Source organism: Tursiops truncatus, chromosome 13 (assembly GCF_011762595.2).
Source record: "Tursiops truncatus isolate mTurTru1 chromosome 13, mTurTru1.mat.Y, whole genome shotgun sequence".
Lineage (NCBI taxonomy): Eukaryota > Metazoa > Chordata > Mammalia > Artiodactyla > Delphinidae > Tursiops > Tursiops truncatus.
Genome location: NC_047046.1, coordinates 73,501,365 through 73,522,465, shown reverse-complemented (window position 1 = coordinate 73,522,465; position 21,101 = coordinate 73,501,365). Strand labels below are relative to the sequence as shown.

Genomic DNA, 21,101 nt, shown 5'->3' with positions numbered 1-21,101 from the left:
GACCCTATTTCCAAGTAAGGTCACATCAGAGGTACTGGGGTTAGGATTTCAACATTCTTTTTTTTTTGGCCACATTGCGTGGTATGTGGGATCTTAGTTCCGTGACCACAGATTGAACCCATGCTCCCTGCAGTGGAAGCGTGGAATCTTAACCACTGGACCGCCAGGGAAGTCCCCTCAACATATTTTTTGAAGGACACAGGAAAATGGAAAGTTAAAGCCCTGAGTAAGTGAAATACCCCCTATGAATATCTGTTCCTATTGCTTAGCTGGAAACAATGAATACATAATAAAAACATGTTTCTGGAATTGTGGGATGGATTTAATGATTAGAATAATGGATTTGTAGAGACATGGATGGATCTAGAGACTGTCATACAGAGTGAAGTAAGTCAAAAAGAGAAAAACAAATATCGTATATTAACACATATATGTGGAACCTAGAAAAGTGGTAGAGATGAACCGGTTTGCAGGCCAGAAATAGAGACACAGACGTAGAGAACAAATGTATGGACACCAAGGGGGGAAAGTGGAGGGGTGGTGGTGGTGGTGGGATGAACTGGGAGATTGGGATTGACATGTATACACTAATATGTATAAAATAGATAACTAATAAGAACCTGCTGTATACATTTTTTTTTGATTAAAAATAAAAAGAATAGTGGGAAGTTCCCCTTTGGGCACTTACCAACATATGTTCTGCTTAAATTCTAGACTTCAAGAGTATCATATGAGCATTCTAGAAGCATAGCATTTCTACGTATAACGGTCATAATTTTAGCAAGGAAACCTCCTGAGCTAACTACTGTTTTCTGGGAATTTCCCAGATTTCTCTGGATTTCAACATGAGTGATATGACCCATAACATTACTGTGTGATATAGGAGGATATGGCTGGAAAGAACAAATTTTTCTAATTCCTCACATGGTCCGCAATTTGGCTAATTGAGTCCATCTCTGTTGCAGATGAGCCAAAGTAGAAGACAGTTCCCAGAATGAGCCTTGATTAGAAAAGTCTGCCCCAGTATATTCCAGCTACAGGCCAACTGGCAATGTTTTGAATCACTAAGGAGAGCACTGCAATGTGGTTTTCCTCATACTTGCTCTCCTCGTCATTCTTGATAAGTCATTATTGGCCACTAGGATCTTTCAGAAAGCACTTATATAAACCCCAAAACTCACTGATTTATTCATTGTCATGTAATAAATCAATTAGGTACAGACATTGTCTGTAACCAACATGCCTTCTTCAACCAACTGTGCTTATAGAATATCCGTAGCTGTATGAAGAATTTGTAGCATGTAAAACAAGCCTGCTGGTGGGATGATTTATAGAATACTCCTAGAATAAGTTCAACTAAGATACTTACAAAGGTTAAGATGATTTTTCTTTACTTTAGAACTGATGAGGGATAGCAGAATGACATCTTGTATTGATTATATGCCACTTAGTAGAATTGAAAGCACTATCTAAATGTTACTCATTGCCCCTGTCCTTGGGGCAGGCACATCAATTTATAGGAGGGAAATCTGAGACAGAGATAACTAAGTGACTTTCTTCCGATCCTAAGTGTTAGATAAAATCAGTATGTTTATTTATGATTTCGATAGTCACTAAGTGCATGCTCACAGGAACATGTACACAGTATGTGTACTGAGCACATTTTACATGCCCAGTACTCTCTCCTGTGTAGGACTTTCATGTATTATCTAACCTCCCTGTATCCTTTGTAATGAGAATTGTCATCATCTCTACTTTAAAGATGAGCAAGCTGGGGTCTAGACAGCTTAAGTAACTTGACTATGGCCCAAGCTTGTAAGGTACAGTGTGGCTAGGAACCCATGGGGTACTTCCAAAACCTATCCTCTTCCTAAGACTGGTTTATTCCCATTCCTTTAAATAACATCCTTAAGTTGTCTCCTCTGCCTCTTTTGAAGACATCCTATAGCTGTGTTTCCAGCTGATGCCCATTCCAGAATATATCATTGATTTAAGGATGAGCTTAGTCCTGTGAGCAGTAAAGTTTAGGATCCAAGATGCAAAAAGCAGTACTGCATCTGGTCAGAGCCATCATCCTTGTCATTGTCTATGTCAGACTGCCCGTCATGTCCCTGCTCAAGGTCAGCATGCACTGCCGTAGAGGCCCAGACAAGTGTGTGTGAGGGGCCGTCATTTCTTTGCCCCAGGAGGCCAAGACTCTTCTAAATTGCACGCGGTTGGAGGTGTCAGGAGTGGCAAGTGCCTCCCTTGCATTCCTTCCAACTCACGTGAGCTGTTATTCTTCCCGTGGAAAGCAACCACTGGATGGTTTAGTATGAGAATAAGGATTATGTGAGATTATAAATAACACTCCCTTCACCTCCCCCCCACCCGCCCCCCAGGAGCATATTCCAGGAAGACGTTTTGGGAGGCTAGAGGAAGATGAATAAGTAGAAACAACCTTGGCCATCTGTGACTGTGTCTAAAACATGAGTTCTGAGGTTAGAGCACTGTGATTTCAATCTGCAACCCTGTGCTGCTGTGAGGACCACCACTTCTCTCTGACTTGTTCCTAAAATGTATGATTTATGTACAGAAACACTTCCCCCCAAAGCAAAATAAACCCAGACAAAATACAACCAAACAGCTGACTCTCATGATTGAATTATATGAGGCGTCAGAAAACTGTCTGGATGGCATTCCTTGATGGGGAACATAAGCGATGGGAAAGAATAGCTTACTAACTCCATCACTGTGAAATTTCTTTTACAAGTTTTTTCCTAATGTTTCATTGGGGGAAATGACAAAGCTGTTTCCATTCAGTCTCATTGGCTTGTTGGCCCTGGAGGATGGAGGAAGGCGCTGTTCCTTTTTGATACTCGTAAAATATCTGTCGCTATCATCCTTAAATGTGAGGCCATAGCCTCACAACTGCCTGCAAGGGGGCGGGTTCAGAGCGAAGCACAGAGACTCCTCCTTCCCCACCCCATCCCCACGGTGTCTGCCCTCCATTGCCTCTGGCAGACCTCACCATGATTACAGTAACCTCCCAGCAGGGACCCGGCCACCTCCAACAATCACATCTCATTAAACAGTAACTTCCAACCTCCTCTCCCTCTCGGCCTCCGAGCTGAACGGTGCCAATAGGGAAAACTTCTGATGGAATTTTCATTCAATTTCCTTTCCCTCCTCCAGAGAGGGAAGGTCTGGTGACGTGGCTAAGCAGTGAAGAACTTCAAGAACTGTAATCTAAAGGGTCTAGAAACCCACAACCATCCGTTAATTAGATGAATAATAATTGACCAAGCCATGAGCGTTAACCCAGATTCACAGAGAGGGAAATGGAATTCCAAGCCCGTGTCTCATCCTTAACACCAGCTGCAGAGAGCGCTTAGGACCCTCATCTCCAGATGCCTCTGCTTCAGCCCTCAGCCCACCCAGCGAGGCAGCTCAGCCCCTGCTGGGGTGGGTGTCAGTTTTCTGTCTACTTTCTATTTCTATTTCTGGGGCACCTACACATTCAGTCATTCCTCTGCTACTTGTGATTTTCCTCAGGAAAGCCAGCTACAGCTGGAAGTCCTCAGAAGCTGCGTTGATAGAAAAGAACCAGAAAATCAAATAACAGAGGGCCCAGCAAGGTTTCTGACCTACCCTGTAGCCCCCAGCCCAGCTGAGGGGCAAGTGAATGTGGTTGGGGTGAGACAGGCTGACCTGGACACTGGACACCAGCTCTCAGGTTTGGAACCCAGAGCAGCTGATCTTCCTCACCGTGATGATGATGATGATGATAAAACTTTGCAAATGGCATCATAAGTGACATGTGAAACGAGGATACTCAAGTCCCTTCCTTCAACCATGGTGGAATCATTTAACAAATAGGAGATGTTCATCCCACGTGAAGAACACGACGATGTGCGAAATAGATCTTTTCTTTATTCAACAGTCATTTGTTAGGAATGTATTATGCACGAGGCCGAAGTGAAATATTCAGAGATTTACACATTTCCTTGTCTTAAATCCTAAACCAGGGCTCGAGGCTCTAGCCAAATCCTAAGTGGCCCTGAATTACTTTCTTGCCAATAATGTAGCAACATGTCCTCCTTTTGTTTGCACGTCCACCCCTCACCCCCCCCCTCCCTGCCCCCAACCCCGGGTGCCTGAGGTTTCTCTGACTGTGATAACAGTTGCAGGCATACACTTCCGTTTGCTTGCCAAGGTCCCTCTTGACTCCTTATGAGTTTTCAGGTGGCTGCCTGGAATTACGCACGGTCTGTGGCCACGGAGCTCAGCAGAGCCGTTGGCTCACACGGGGACCGCTCCTAGAACCTGAAATAAATCACCCAACTTGGCCAACTGCTCATAAATGGCAAGAACATGCCGCAGGACACAGTGCGGAATGAACTTCAGAGTCACTTCCTCTTTCTTTAAGGGACCCCCAGGCCTTGTTTGCAGGCAAAGCCCAAGCTGTCTGGCCTGATGACTCAGGCCATTAAGGGAGATCAGTCCAGTCCGTGAAATAATGGTAACAGACCCAAATGAGGTTTCGGTGGGGAGGGTGGCCTGGATAGACGCCTCATGCAAAACAGCCTTTGTAGATAAGAGCCAGAGCCAGTCCTTAGTGGCTAAGCATGTGCTCTCCCAGACCAGACAGCCAGCATCAGATTCCAGGTCCCACCACTTACTGATCCAGGGACCTTGGTGGCATGACTGGCTTTCCATGCCTCAGTTTTCCTCATCTATAAAATGGGGCTAATCATATCTACCTGGCAGGCTTGCTGGGGAACTGGATGACATCATCTCAGAAAATCACTTAGAACAGCTCTTGGGATATAATGAATAGTTGATAAAGGATGGTCAGGACTGTTATTGAAACAGGATGGGGCACAAGCTTAACAACCAGGGGGACGCCGGGAGGCCCGTGTTCTCACCATGAGCACATGAATTTCACAGAGCCGTGAAGAATGTGCACATAATCCCCAGTCTGGCACTGACACCCCAGCCTGGCAATAGATAGTGATATCACAAACGGGGTTACGGCCCTTTCAGGGACATCCCCACCCCCTCCACGGCCATGGGGAAAAGGCCCATCTCGTGGGAAAATATAAGGTGCTAATGCTCAGGGAAGGGGGTTTCGAATTGTGTTGGTCTCAGTTGGATCTCGGGGGAAAAAAAATGTCTTCCTTGACACCCAGTTTTCTATACAAAAGTCCCCCCTCTCCCAGGAATGACAGTCTTTTTAGCGCTTAGGCTCAATCTTACTGTTTTCCTTCAATCCCCTAAACAGCTGCTCTAAGTTTTCTTAACCTTGACCTTAGATTTCAGGGAATTCAGGGTAGAAGAAAAGTAAAGCCAGCCTCAGAAGTAGTTACCGCTGGCTGCAAATGTCTTCATGTTGTGAAGGCAGCCTATCATTGGGCTGGGGCCACTTCCACACTGTTCAGAAATGTCCTGATTTCCAGAGACAAGGCCTAATAACTCCTGACTGGTAAAGTTTCCTAATCAATGACACAACTCAACCCGCTCTGACTTATTAATTGTATGGAGGACAACGGTTTGGCCTGAAGAGCAAGAAAACAGTTTTTGTAGGAAGCGGCTGTTAAGTGGAGGTGACGGAAACCACTTGTCTTCTGACCCTTTCCTTTGAGACTTGATTGATTGTTGATGGTGTTTTTGCAAGAAGTGAGAAATAAATAAATAAATACAGAGGCACGGAGCTGTTACCCGTGGTATGGGAGCTCCTGAAAGAGTCACGGGTGTTTTGTGCGTTGGGGTCAAACGCAGGAGTCTCCAATGACGGTGGTCTTTTTCAGAATGTTGGGCTTGGGTGCTGGGAGTACGGAGGGGAAGCTATGCGGCTTGCTTGGCTTCCTGTGGCAATTCCACTAAGCTACATTGGGGTCCAAGTGGATGGCCACACTTCACAGATCACTCATCTGTAAAAGAGGGATCTTAGCTACGAGGATTGTGGGAAGGAAGCTGAGGAACGGTGGCCTCTGATTCCTGTGTCCTTGCTTTGCTGTCCCCACTCCATGAAGGCTGCCTACCTCCTTTATCCACGAATTCATTCAGCGTTCATTCCTGCAAACATTTAAGCAACCAGTTCTACGCTGGAGTCTTCAAAGGAAGTGAAACCCTAGCAAACCTGCTCCCAGATCCTGCAGAAGGAAAGAAGCCCTGTTGACACTGTGATTTTAGCCCAGTGAGACTGGTCTGGGACTTCTGACTTCTAGAGCTACAAGATAATACATTTCTGTTGTTGTAAGCCACTACACTGTGGTCAGTTCTCGTAACAGCCGCAGGAAACTCATACAAGGTGCTCTTTCCTTTCTGCTCTGATCGCCCCTCACCTCCTGCATGCAGCACCCAGCTTAGCTGTGGCTGGGTGTCTCGCTTGCCTCCGGGTCAGAGCTGGAACTCTCCGGGGACATTTGTTCTCTTATTTATTTTAGTTGCTAACACATCCAACATTGCCTGTTGTACAGCAAATACAGCAAAATCATTTGATTTTTTGTTTGTTTTTTAATGAATGAAGGTAGGGAATGTATTTCTCCCTTCTCTTACAGCAGGAGAAGAGCGGGCACAACCACGCCATGCCACGCCAACGCAAGCAACACATAAACATCAACATCGGAAAGAAAGGACCAGAGCAACCGCTCCGGCCAGCAGCAGGTGAGCTGAGGAAAGCATGCAGGAAGGGGCGAGAGTAGTCAGAACAGACGGCTGTCTGATATACTCGAGGGAGTCTGAAACCAGAACGTTTAAGGGCTGCTTTGGGTTTGGGAAGACTGAGAAGATAAACAGAATTCTAAGAAAAATATTTTCACAGTTCCTCTCATCAGTGCAGGACAGCGGAGAGATAAGGTAACTGCTGAACTAAGATAGGAACACGAAGCCAGGAGGAGACAAAGAGTCTAAGAGGTGAGATCTGACCACGTTTAAAGGTGTAAAGGAGATTCCGCCAAGGGGATGGATGCCGTGACCAGGAAGAAGCGATGAGAAGATGGGAGCTGGACTCCAGGGCAGGCTCGGGGCAGAAGAGGATGAAGCAACAGGGATTTGGAAACAGGAGATGAAAAATGAGAGTGAGAGGTGGATGAATATCTGTTTCGAGCAGTATTTCTCAACCTTGACACCGTGGACACCTCAAGCCAGACAATTCTTTGCTGTGGGATGTGGGGTGGAGGCTGCCCCGTGCACTGCAGGAGCGGCACCCCGGCCTGTGTACACTAGATGCCAGAGCGCCCAGCCCCCCAGCTGTGACACCTAAAATGTCTCCGATGTTGTCGAATTTCTGCTGGGTGACAGAATTGCCCCCCGGGTGAGAACCAATGATTTCACAGAAGAAAAAGGATTGGGGAGGTAACGTACTTTAAACTTGTGTACTTGGGGAAGGACACACTTTAAGGAAGGGCAGAGCAGCAGAAGGAAAGCAGAAGAGACCAGGGAGTCAAGCTGGGGGACAGAAAGTGAAAATTGGTGGGTGAAAGGACAGAATCTGACCAAAGGAGGAATTACAGCAAAATGATTGATGAAAGAGAAGAACGGACCAGATGGAAGCAGAAATCAGAAACAGGAGAGAAAAAGACCCGAAAGGAAAGCAGGGATGACTAGCCAAGAAGGAAGGACACAGCCTGAGAGGGAATGGACTTCAAAGCGGGTCACTCGGGGATTTAATGACGGGTTACTGACACGAGGGGTCTGGCCCATTAGTCTTGTTATCAGGACGTGAGGATTTGAGAGCCAAATACATGTCAGGCTACATACACATAACTTTCAGGCTCATTATAATTATCCCACAGATAAATGCTGGAACCGAAAGAAGACTTGACACGTCCAACTCCCTTTTTGATGAATTATCAAGGCGGTCATCAGCGATCAAACCAAAGAAACAACACTAAAAGGTACACCTCAGGTCTAAACATCACGGATCAGACAGAAGGAAGGTAAACAATTGCCCTGATACACCCCAAGCCAAACGGGATGCATGTGGATTAAACGAACCTAAACCAAGGCCGCTCGTTTTATCTGACATTCCTTTGGGATTCTGCATTGTTGGTAAAGATTAGGATGGAAGAATGCAAACCCATGCTGATCTGAAACATCCACAAGCCCACAACCTCTGAGGAGTGTGTGTGTGGAGGGGGAGGGGCGGTGAGAGGGAGGGAGGGTGAGAGAAAGAGAGAGGGATTCAAAACTCTTCCAGCTTTCTTGAGCAAACCTTGGTTTGCAACTGCTTACCCTCCACTATTCTTTCTAGATCTCAAAGAATCAGTTTCCAACCGGAAGGTGATTCCACGGGACTACGCTGTACTCTTGATATTTTCAAAGCATTTTGCCTAGGTATTTCTCCGTGGTGACTACAAAAATGCCCCGCCCCCCCCAACAACCCTGCATGCTTTCCTGATAGCCTAGTTCCGTGAGAGTTCTAGGTCTGATAAAGACCTGTCTCAGGTCCAGGGCTAGAATGGAAGGATGGTGTGCAAACGTGCCAGAGCTCCAAGGGTTTGGAAACTGGATCTCAATCTTCTCATGTCAGCATTCCCACGTAACTCAGCAGACTCTCTAGCTCCACAAGGACAGGTCCCGTGGATAAAGCTCAGCATTGCTGCAAAGAGAGAGGTCAGCTAATACACAAAGGTGAGGACTTATGGGGTCAGCTGGTTGGCACAGAGCTGCCGAGGAAGGACCGTGCCTGACGAACCGTGATAGTCTCAGGGTCACTGATTATCATGGTGGACCTTGGGCTTTCCCTGGTTCTCATTACATCCCTGGGCAACCATCCTGGATGTAGTCTGTCTCTTAGGAGAAAACTGCCCAGATTCTTACTTCTCCAAAGGGCAGTTTAGTGTAGTGTTAAGAGCATGGACCCTGGGGCTAAAAATGCCCCAATTCAAACCCAGCTCATTACTCATAACTCTGTACCTTAGGCAAGTGAATTAAAATCTCTACCTCAGTTTCCTTATCTGTAAAAAGCAGGTGATAATAGAATCAGTGACAGAGGATTATAATAAGGATTAGATGAGATAATACTTGTAGACTTTCTTTTTTTTCTGTTTTTTTTTTGGCCGTGCTGTGTGGCATGCGGGATCTTAGCTCCCAGACTAGGGATTGAACCTGTGCCCCCTGCAATGGAAGTGCAGAGTCCTAACCACTGGATAATACTTGTAAAGTGCTTTTAAAAATATCTGCATGGGGCTTCCCTGGTGGCGCAGTGGTTAAGAATCCGCCTGCCAATGCACGGGACACGGGTTCAAGCTCTGGTCCGGGAAGATCCCACATGCCGCGGAGCAACTAAGCCCGTGCACCACAACTACTGAGCCTGCGCTCTAGAGCCCGAGAGCCACACCTACTGAGCCTGCGCGCCTAGAGCCCGTGCTCTGCAACAAGAGAAGCCACCGCAATGAGAAGCCCACGCACCACAACGAAGAGTAGCCCCCACTCGCCGCAACTAGAGAAAGCCCGCACCCACCCAACGCAGCCAAAAATAAATAAATAAATAAATAAATAAATCTGCATGTACCAAGTGCTCAATAAGTATTTGTTGTTATTCTGTCTGCCAAATTCTTGGAAAATTATCATCATCCATTAAAAGCACTCAGGAATGTGGCTTTCTTGGTATTTTATCGTGAATAGGTCTCATTGCGGATAACAGATGTACTGCGTGTTCTGTCAGACTCTAACAACCTTTACCCTGAGTGCTAAGATTTTTCTGCCTCATATGGATGGCCTCATTTTCTTTAAACAGAACTGCCCTACCGAAGACTGTGGCCTCCTTAGGCAGGGCCCATTACTCTGCTGCAAATTTTCCCAGCCTGACCCAGTTAGAAACGTTCAACAGAAAATAATGCAGTCACGCGGATGCATAGGTTTGAAGAGAGGTTCACACCACTCCAGAACTGACCACAGCTGGGTTTTAACTAGCCAGTTCCTTGAACACACTTAGATCATGATTTGGTTTAAAATATATAAAAGTCAGACAGGCACAATATTCAGAAGCACGACTATTCTCTAAGGCAAAGTATGTACATTCTAATTTCTAGCAACTGTTAATGGACTTGACTTACCCAGGGCCTTAGTCACCCCCTAACATTTAATTAAAGCACAATGGTAGGGACTTCCCTGGTGGCGCAGTGGTTAAGAATCTGCCTGCCAATTCAGGGGACATGGGTTCGATCCCTGGTTGGGGAAGATCCCACATGCCACGGAGCAACTAAGCCCGTGTGCCACAACTACTGAACCCGCATGCCACAACTACTGAAGCCCATGCTCCTAGAGCCTGTGCTCCGCAACAAGAGAAGCCACTGCAATGAGAAGCCTGCACGCCACAGTGAAGAGTCACCCCCGCTAGCAGCAACTAGAGAAAGCCCATGTGCAGGAATGAAGATCCAATGCAGCCAAAAAATAAATAAAAATAATCTTAAAAAAAAAGCACAATGGTAGTGACAGCAATGTGAATGCTGCTACTTAGTTTAGTCTGTCCTGTGACAGGACGTCTCTATCCTTAGCCATCCATTTCACAAGGTATCTTTTATGGAAAGTAAGTTAAATGTGACAGGGTGGATGGCCCACCATAACTGCACTCATTTTCAAAGATAAACAATTAAAATAATATTTGCTTTCATTTATTATCTCTGATGCAGCAGTCATGTTATAGATCTCATTTACTTTTTTCAATAATCCTGTGACTTGGAGATCGTTGTTTCTAATTACCTATGGATAAACTGAATCCCAGGAACTTGTTCAGGGTCAAAAAGGTTTTAGGTTTTGGAGCTGGATTTCAAATCTAGGTAGCTCTAATTTTTAAGTCTAATTCCTTTCTTTTCCCAGTGTTATTTCTCTAAGTCCATTTTTTTTTTCTAAGTCCATTTTTTAAAAGGAGGGAGGTAAAGTAAACCTCATATCCACAGGAAAAAATATTTTTAATAAGTAATAAGTAGGTACTTTTAATAAGTAAGTACCCATTCTCTGCTAGCATGGGCATTATATTTATTCCACCATAAAAGATACCTTGGCTCAAATAAGAAAACTTTTATTAAAGTCAACATTGTTATTAGCTGTCAAATTGGCTTGATACCATATTACTGAGCTAAGTATCTCCAAGTTCTCAATAAATATTAAATAAAAACTCTTACTTCTATGGAGGTAAGGGGTATAAAGAGAGTAAGCTCTACAAAAATAAAGCAGAGAAGTTGTGGTATAGAAATGGCTGATGCTCCAAGGAGTCAGCTCATAAATTCTGGGTTAATTCTAATGCCACGTTCTCTACCAGAGACCTCATAACATGGGGCCGGTGGCCATACCTCTAATGCCAGCCCCTCATCCTTCCTTTTCATGCTTGTGGGGACCACAAGAGATGGGGCCCTCCCAGTTGCACGTCCTGCCTTCCCTATTTGTCCCACAAGGAGCTGCAGAATTGAATGGAGCTAGAACGCTCTTCTAGAAGCCCTGGGTTTGATCCCGCAGCTGTGACTAGTCAAGGAGACTGCCGACACCCATGGTCTCGACAAACTGCTTTTGGAACAAACCTCAGACAGGGACTCAGAGTGTGTGTGTGTGTATGTGTTAGAACTTTCAAGAACATGACACCCAAATCACATGAATAATTTTTCTTGATGTTTTTGAGACATTCAACCAACTAACAAGAAGTCTTTTTAAAAAAATTTTGCACATTTTTCTTTTAGCCGCCTATATACATATAAGGTTAACTAATCTTTTAACATTACCTTTATTTCAGAGTTTGGCAAAAATTGTGTGATTCTGTCACAGACAGGAATCAGATGTTTCTTCCTGTCTTGGGAGAAAATTCCAGAGACCCACAGGTTCAATACACTTTCAGAATTTGTACAAGTTAAAATGAAGGTAGACTAAGTGCAAAGATAGTTGTATACACCCCCAAACCAGGGCTTTAAAACCCTTTTACTGTGTGAACATGTTTGAGTCTTCTTGCCTTGAGCATTTCCTCACAATGGCTTGGAGACTGGAGCATTTTAACAGTCTTCAAGGTTTACCCCTAATTCCCTAAGCAGACCTGGCCATATGTCAATCAAAACTGAAACTGAAGGAAAGGTATCAGGGTAACCTGTTTATTCTAGGGATATACGGGATATGTGAATCACTCACAGTTCTGTAGGGGCTCTACCCATGCTTGTTGGGTCTCGTTTCTATGAAAATACCTTTAGATGACTGCTGCTATATTCCAGGGAGACCAACAGGAAAAATCTGTGATGTTTTTGGAGAAATTTATAGGCTTTTTCTTCATGGCTACCTTGAATCTTGTAACTGATCATGCAGTTACACTGAATCGATGTCTGAGAATCTGAGAAGTGATTTGTGATCTGCTTTACACATAGCACAGGACTTATACAATCCTGCAAACTAACTTCACTTCAGCTTAATTTTATTGCCCTATCCTGATTCTTCCTTTGTTTTTTTTTTTTTTTTTCCGTACGTGGGCCTCTCACTGTTGTGGCCTCTCCTGCTGCGGAGCACAGGCTCTGGACGCGCAGGCTCAGCGGCCATGGCTCACGGGCTCAGCCACTCCGCGGCATGTGGGATCCTCCCGGACCAGGGCACGAACCCGTGTCCCCTGCATCGGCAGGCGGACTCTTAACCACTGCGCCACCAGGGAAGCCCCTTCCTTTGCTTTAATTGCTTTATCTAATCCTGCTCCATGCCATATATAATACTATAAATAATGCATATACTATATAAAGAAATGTGTACCCTGTAAAATAGTATGTATTTTTTCAGCCACCATAAATCCCTTTCATAAGGAAAAATTTAAGCAAACAAATAATAGAGGTATGAACTGCGTCCCCACTTGGTGGTGTTTTGCCCTTTAATTTGTCTTTTTATTGATCGTTCTTTTCTAATACAATGTTGATCTTCTCCAAATAAGATGTTGGAGTTCCTCAAAAAGGAGTGGGGAAAATGGGTGAAGGTGGTCAAAAGGTACAAATTTCCAGTTCTAAAATAAATAAGTCCTGGTAATATAATGTCCAGCATGGTGACTATAGTTAATAATACTGTATTGTATATTTGAGAGTTAGGTCTAAGAGAGTAGATCTTAAATGTTCTCATCACAAGAAAAAAAAGTGGTAACTTTGTGTGGTGATGGATTAAGTGGACTTGCTGTGCTGATCATTTTGCTATAGATAACATATGGAATCATTATGTTGTACACCTGAAACTAATACTTTACGTGTCAATTTGCCTCAGTTAAAAAAATAAAAGCTAAAAATAAAAAAAAAAAGAGTGGTTCTTATCTCCAAGGGTACTCTCTGCCCGATGGCCTAGTTTTTTCACTTTGTTTGTGTATACTGGCCTCTATGTTCTCCAGCCCGTCAACCCCTCTTCTCCCCCCAGCCCCAGACAACTCAGCAGCCCTTAACAATACCTGGCCCACCAGGGAGTTGAACCTACAGCACAGTCTGCATTCAAAGCCCTTGGTACAGCCTCGAACCCCTAGGACATGGCAAATTGTATAACTATGCACGCTCTGCTTTGTCTCAGGGAAGCTGACAGGCCTATATGGAAAACGTCGCAGACAGTGCTATGCTGAAGAGAAATAATCATATGCTCCCCCGAGGAGTATTTAGGTCCATATCATCAGTCTTTGTAACACGCCTATGAAAGAGGCAGGAGGTTCGTCCTCTCAGCCAGTGTTTCTTAAGTGAGGGAATGGGGCAGATCGTTGGGGAGCTTATGCTTGGTTGGGGAGAGAGTTAGGGTCTCAGGAGAGACAACCGAAGACCCCAGAGGTCCCTGCCATACTCAGCTGCATTCCGACATCTCCCATGCAGGCTGCAGCCTGAGCCAGTGCAGGGTTCGTCTTTTACAGGAGTGTTTAACTTTTCAGGGGACTGGAATCCATACAGGCCATCCACATCTCTTTCCGCTCGGCTGTGCTTTCCAGCCCAGCTCCCAAAGCCCCACAAGAAATGTCTTGTGCGGTCAGTAGCTGCCAGTGAGTTTAAATTCCAGGCCTCCAGGCAAAGGTTTTAAAAAAGGTCTCTGCTCCAGCTCACCTCTTCCAGAAATGCCCCCTGAGCACCCAGCCTCGGGGTTTCCTCCCAGGCAAACCTGGCCTGTTTGCTGGACCCCAGCACCTCCTCTGACACCTCCTTCTCATCTGTGCTCAGTGGAGGGGCTGAAAATAAGGAGGCCTCAAAGTCAGCTCAGTCCCCAATCTTCCGCCACACAGCTGTGCATAACAGACATGATTTTGCTTTTATCATTTGCAGCCTGAGTTACTTTCTCCGTAAAGCTGCATGTCCCCATATGTGGCTTATTAACTATTTAAGGAAGCCAATAACAAATCTCCTATACCATTCTCTCCTACTTGTAGAACTAAGACCCATAATACAACAGTGGAAAAGCAAAATTGAGTAAAGAGGAGAAAAAAAGATAGCCAGATATCGAAATAGAGCAATAGGGAAGAAAATAAAAATAGAACCTCCTAGGGACTTCGCCTTGTGTGTGGTCCAGTCAGGGGTTAGGCCTCCAAGCTTCCACTGCAGGGAGCATGGGTTCTATCCCTGGTCTTGGTACTAAGATTCTCACAAGCTGCATGACTTGGCCAAAAAAAGAAAAAAAAAAAGGAAGAAAAATGAAATAGAACCTTCTACAGAATGGCCTCTTCTCTGCAAGACGGAGACTTTTTTTTGGCACAATCTAAAGTGATACAATTTTTATAATCTCCACCATGGGTTTATTTTTCAAGTGCTTAGAGAGGTATCTCTTTAGGAACCCAAACAACTGTTGTGAAATAAACTATCTAGAAAGCAGAAAGCTGGAAAGTTAAAACTGAAAATCCTGTGCAATATAATCATTTAGGTTAAAAATGGTAACAGTTAATGTCTACTGAGCGCTCAATATACGCCAGGCACTGTGAAAACATCATATGCGTTACCTCATTTATTACTCTTAAACACTCAGGGAGTTTTCTCCATTTTACAGATGAGGAAACTGAGTTTCAGAAAGGTTAGGTAACTTGCACGAGGTCACGTAACTTATGCAAGGTCACAGACCAAGGAAGCCACACAGCCTGGGTTTGAATCCAGGTTTATTTGTTGCTTTTTTTCCTGACTGTATGATGGTCACTGGCAGGTTTGGCAGCTTCTGAAGTGTCTCCTGAACTACCACGTGAAAATCCACTTCTCTTGTATGTAGCACCGTATTCCAATATCAAGTGTGTTTTATGCTCTGCCACGTCTAAGTTTTGTAGGAAAGAAACCCACCTCGCTGAAGTCGCACTCCTAGTTTCAAGGGATATGGTATCAAATAAAATCGTAAATGTGAAAAACCTTTGGAAAATACAAAAGCAATCTACAGAGAACTGAGGATACCATTGCTATTTTAAAATGTCAAGATGTATGTGATATGCACGGTGATTCTCAGTTGCCCAGAATATTTTGAATCAAAACACCTGCTCACCTAACCAATTAGCACACCGGTAACTTGTGAACAAGCTACCTTTTCACCTCCTCGGGCAACCTCCTGCTCTTGCAACTTATTTCTGGGCCACGACCACTTGCTTGCTCAGCGGGGCAGGTTTATGTCACGAGCTTCTCTTTAACAGGCACAGAAACGCCTAACGTGCAACAAAGTGTGAAGATGCAGGCGTATATATATGAGTTACAATTGGGTCACCACCAGGTGAGCTGATTTACCGTACCGCCCCGCAGCCCGGGTTTTCAGAATACCCGTTAACAACCCCGCGTTAACTAGCAGGGGGCAGGCGCTGATTAACGGCCCCCTTCCGTGTCTCACCTGATCTTCCAGGAGTTTCCAGCTTTCGCATGCGTGCGTGGTTTTGAAGCAGCATTAAAGCTGCTCAGGGCAAGAGGATTTAAGCCCCCCGGCCCCCAGAAAGAGCTGATGAGAGCTCGTTGCTTGTTCGACCGGAGGACTAAGAAGCTTTAATGAAGACAGACCACGCTCTAGAAATGGTGTAAACCATTTCAGGTTTCAGAGAAGGCAGTTTGGGAGAGCCGCTGGAGCCTTCACCTCCTCCTTCCTCCCTTATTCTACTAAGGAGAACTGAGGTAGCGGGAAAGGACAGTGTAGGCGCTCGAGGGGAGAAGCCAAAGATTAGCCTGACCCGGGTCCTTGGAAAGCAACCGACAACAGGAAGGAAGCTTATTAACCCCTCTGCTCCCCCTCCCTTTTCCCGGGGTGAGAATCGGCTCCTCCTCCCGGGCGTGCGACCCCGGGGTAAAATGCAAGCTGTCGCCTGCTTTCCGCACCCTGCGCGCGGCGCCCGGCGGAGGAAGAAGCAGGCGGCAAGGGCGCCGCCCCAGGCCGCGTGGAGCGAGTTCGTCTCTCCGGCGTGAACCTCCCGAGCGAGACGGCCTGGACCCCGCGACCGTCGCGCCAGCTAGGCACCGCAGGCGCCCCATTTCCCGGCCTCTCTTCGGAGCTGGCAGTCTGCACCCCAATCCCTAGCCTTAATCCTCCTCAACACCACGGCGCCACCAGCCCCGGTGCCTCGCGCAGGTGGCGCAAACGCCCCCGCCCTCGGGCGCCCCCTGCCGGGGAGAGGGAAGGCGGCGGTGGACGCGGAGGAGCCGGGCGCAGGGCGGGGAGAGAGCTCCGGCGCCGGGAAGAAGCCGGGAGCTTCCCTGATGGTGCCGCCGCCTCCGAGCCGGGGAGGAGCGGCGAGGGGGCAGCTGGGCAAGAGCCTGGGTCCGCTTCTGCTGCTCCTGGCGCTGGGACACACGTGGAGCTACCGAGAGGAGCCCGAGGACGGCGACAGGTAAGCGCTGCCGGTCCCTGCTTGGTGCGCCGCGGCTCTTGGGGTGCAGCCGGTGCCCCTTCCCCCCCACAGCGGTGAGCCTCACGCCCTCGCTTCCCCGGGCGCTCAATTGTTCTGGCTGACGTTAAACTCTGCTCCCGGGTGAGACCCTCCGCGCCCTTAGCCCTGGCTCCTCCATCTGTGGGTCGGGGCACCGAGATACCCGCGCGCCGCCTTCCTGCCGCCCTCCAGTGCCCCGTTTCTTCACCTTTTCTTTCCCCTGGGCCTGGGCTCCCTGCGTTGGACCCTCGCCGGGTCCACCCCTGACCCTGGAGTCCGCTCCGCGCCCGCGTTGGGGGAACCAGCGCCTGGTCGCCGCGCGGGACGCGGATGCCCAACGCGCGCTGTCCTCCGCTCTCCAGCGGAGAACCAATGAAGTTCCTCCAACTTTTTCCACAGAGAAATTTGCTCGGAAAACAAAATCGTCACGACCACATACCCGTGTCTGAAGCCTTCAGGCGAGCTCACGACGTGCTTCAGGTAAGTCTCGGGGCTCCACCGACTCCGTCCGTGCGCGCCCGGGCTGTTCGGGGAGGCGGCGCCGCGCAGGAGGGGCTTGGAGATCCGCTCGGGGACCGGGGCCACGGTGGTAGGTGCTGGGTGAGTGCCCCTCGGTGCAAACGCGTTCTTTTCTTTTGCGTGTGGTTTCTGCGCCGGAGCAATGATGGGCAACTGAGTGGCGGCGGCACCTAGAGTTCGTGCTCTTAGAACCTGAGGGGAGGTGGTTTACTGCTTCCTCGAATATTTGCGTGATGGTTGGAGGAAACGTTGAAAGTTTCGTAAAGAAAGCGGGTCGGATGGTGGGTGTAAACTATGCGGCATAACAAAGGTGAATGGCTGTTTTTGCGTTTGTTTTGAAAACCTAAAGGCATACAACCAGGAAATCCTTGGTTCTTGGCTATCTTTTGACTTTCTGCCAGGACAGAGTGTAACAGTGTCACGGCCTCTGTGGGCAGGAGGATGGGGGAGGACTGCGGGCATGACTTGGGTTAAGTGAAAGCGAAAAGCGTCAAGATGGTTGAGCCACAAGAAGAGGATCAGTCTTCCTGAAAATTCAGCTCACAGAGCCTGGGTGCTTGTTAAAGCTAAGCATGAATAGGGCTAGGGATTCTATACTGTGAAAAATGCTCCCAGGTGGTTCTGATTCTCAAGGTGAATCAGTGTTCCCTGCTTGTAATTTCTGGAGGTGAGGGTTGACTTGTCACCATAGGCTTCTGTGCCAGTGCCCTCCTTGGAAGGAGGTACCCACCATAAGCGCTTATGAGTTGCCTGCTTTTTAAAGGTTCTGTGGGAGGTACAGGGATCACACACTCCACCAGACTCCATCTCTGTCTCTGGGAATCGTGCACTGTTTGGGGTGCTAGGCTGACTATTGGGTAGTATAAGGTAACACAGCAATCCTCAAAAGTGAACTTGAAAGAGAAGGAAGTTGCACTAATGATGCGGTAGCAGATGAATCCTTTGAGCTGTTAAAAAAAAAAAAAAAAAAAAACAAAAAAAGTGCTCAAAGGTTCAGGTGTAGGTGGTTACAGGGCTGGTCAGTTTAGGGGTACAAAGGCACCATCAGTTACATCACGTACCATGCTGCTTAAGTGAAGCAACGGTCAAGTCTTAGCCTTGGGAAGGGCGCCTTCTCTGGGAAGTGGGTGGTGACACTGAACGAGACATGTGAGTTAGTGGGGAAGAGGGAGTATGGTTCAGTTGGCACGTGAAGACTTGGAGAGGTTAACTGGGTAAGCAAGGTCACCCATCTGGAGACCTGACCTGGTGCAAGCCCTGTGTTTCATCCACACTATTTCTTAGGACACATTTTTTCCCCTGTCACCGCAGCATAAAACCTGTAATCTAACATGGAACGTATCCCTGAGACGGTTTGCTCATTTATTTGGTCCCTGAAGGGTAGACTGCACATAAGTCGGTGACAGTTACAGAAGGCACGTCCGATTTTCAGAAACCATGGGTGCCTGATTAGTGTTCGAAGCTGATTTCATTCGTTCAGCTGTTACTTGTTGCTTTTTATTTTTTAACAGAATTTAAAAACTGGTGTTTTTCTGCACTAAGCCTCTGTAGGAGACATTAGCAGTGTCTTGATATGTTTTCATTAACAGCTACTCAAAGAAACAGCTTAGAGAGCTAACAAAAAGGATATCTTATTTGTAGGAGAAAAGAGCTTAGAGGAGTGGGAGGATGTTTTCAGCTGAAGAAAATGGTAATGGTCCCTGTGAATGTTGTTTCTTTGGTTTTCCTTTAAGAGTTCTGTGTGTACTTCATTAGTCTGATACAATTGCCATAGTTTAGTACCTTCCTAAAGACAGTTGGCAGTTCCTGCCCCCGTTTTAGCCCCAAGAATGGAGGAATGCTGTGTGCTCTTCGGTCTGTGAATTCTGATTGTCCTGGCCCTGTAGACCCTTGCTACTCCCGGTGTGGTCTGGCACGGGCATCTTCTGGGAGCTTGTATTGTCTCAGGCCCCTGCCCAGAACTCCTGAATCAGAACTTGCATGTGAACGAGATATGCATTAAGGCTTGAAGCGCTGCTATAGTAACCAGAGTCATGGTGCAGACCTGTTTGGACAGATCCTCTGGAGCTCAGAGGCCCCTGCAAGTGAGTTAGCTCTTCTACCACAGTAACTTAAAATCAGACAAAGAACCAGCCTTCCAGGAAATCGGACTCGTGGACTGTTGGCTGACCCTTAATTAAAGTGAAAGTAACGTAGCAGAGCTACTACTGTTCTGGGAATGCTTTCTGACTGCCTAGAATCCCACTCTTAGCAGATGTCTCTGGTGGATGGCTTTTTGCTGAAGAGAATGTATACCGGAAGTCACTCCTGAATTTAGAAGGTGGTCTTTTAACACTGGCTTTTGAAAACCCATGGACATGGAGGTATAGTAGATGTAACGTCTGATTTGCCATTATTCCTAAAAGTCATATGGAGACTGAGGTGATATGGAAAAGAGATGGGGTCGGAATACTCTGTCCTGGACCCCACCACGCTTGTACACTTCTGTTCTCCATGGTTTTACGTAAGCAGCACCTTTCCACTTAAGCCTTATATGAAATGACAGTTGGAAGATTTACTGTGTATTCACCAGTGTCCTATGCACTTTACATACATACAGCTGTAATCCTCAAAGCCACTCTGTAGCATGTGCGTTGCCTCAGTTTTACAGAGAGAACCGAAGCTCGGATTAAGTCCGCTTGCCCAGGGTCGCAAAGTTAATCCACGGGAGACTCGAGGTCAGACCCAGGTTTGTCTGACTTCAAAGTCTGGGCCCTTTCATCATCCCGGTGGTGTCTACAGATGTGGCTGAACTTTCCAAATCTGACATCTAAGTAAGGAAGAAAACTATACATTTAGAGACTATAAACTCGAAAGAAGCAGATAACTCTAGCAGCCCCTGTGACCGCAGTGGTTTTCTGAGTTACCGCTGCTCTTGATCTGTCTCAAACAATTGAGCTTCCCTTACCATGTTATACACGACGTTGGTTCCTACATGCATAGCTTTCCTTCCTTGTAGGATTTCATCGTAATCACAGGGTCCGTCTCTAGGGACTCTACCCCAGTGTGCATTGAGCCAAGTCCCCAAAGCTGATGAAACACTGAGCGAACGCCTTTGGCAGCTTCATCGTAGAGGGCATGTTTGCTCAGCGCTACGCTCTGACATGGAGCGTATCGTTTTACCAGTAGTTAAGATTTCAGAGTGTGTGTGATTTATCTAGACTCTAAATTTATCCTAGCCAAAGCAAGCCCATAAAGTTATAATGGCACTTACCCCTCTGTGGCTATTAAAAGTTCTTCCTACAAGTTAACTTTTTTCCTCCTTTCCCAGACGATGTAGTTTTTGAACAAAGGTCTGTGTTTACCTTTTCTTTATGGGAGTCTCATCAAGAAAATGATAGTCTTTTTAGAAATAACATGAGTGTAGGAAACATCAAGAAATCAACTTGTATTGAGTGAGCCTGTGTCCAATAAACATGTGCTAATTAACTCTTTGGATCCATTAATCAATTAAGGACTTGAGCCTCTGTTATGGGCTTAACATATTCCTAGAAAATGCTTGAGCGTAGTCCCTGGTCACGTTTTACAGACTTGAGTCTTAGACCGAGGCCTCTACGACTGTAACCAGTATACAATGTACATGATCGAGTTCAAAACTGTGTAGTTTATACTCTGATGGGGAAGAGATTAGAAGCAGCTACGAATGGCTTTATGGGCAGGAGAAGACTTGATTGTCCTTCAACGTGGTTCTTTAACAGAATGTTCGGTGTTTGTTGCATTAGCTGTGATCTTCAGCTCTGTGGTTCACAGACCTACAAGTAGAGGCTCT

The 21,101-nt window shown here is 46.5% G+C and overlaps 1 protein-coding gene and 1 long non-coding RNA gene across 4 annotated transcripts in view; both read left to right on the top strand.

Annotated features, from left to right (window-relative positions):
• LOC117307706 (uncharacterized) overlaps positions 1-8,149 on the top strand; it is a 46,366-nt gene extending 38,217 nt beyond the window's left edge. The window contains exons 2-3 of the long non-coding RNA XR_004521588.2: positions 6,543-6,648; positions 6,806-8,149. This is a non-coding gene — a long non-coding RNA (uncharacterized lncRNA). The remainder of the gene's footprint in view (positions 1-6,542; positions 6,649-6,805) is intronic.
• A 7,865-nt stretch (positions 8,150-16,014) lies between these two features.
• The window catches only part of CCBE1 (collagen and calcium binding EGF domains 1), a 244,326-nt gene continuing 239,239 nt past the window's right edge, over positions 16,015-21,101 (top strand). The window contains exons 1-2 of one of the 3 annotated variants that reach the window (XM_073790784.1): positions 16,015-16,735; positions 17,174-17,254. In XM_073790784.1, the coding sequence (XP_073646885.1) occupies positions 16,605-16,735; positions 17,174-17,254 (212 nt within the window). In that variant the 5' untranslated portion in view covers positions 16,015-16,604. The remainder of the gene's footprint in view (positions 16,736-17,173; positions 17,255-21,101) is intronic. The other 2 variants (XM_033837809.2, XM_073790786.1) reach the window with 2 other exon arrangements.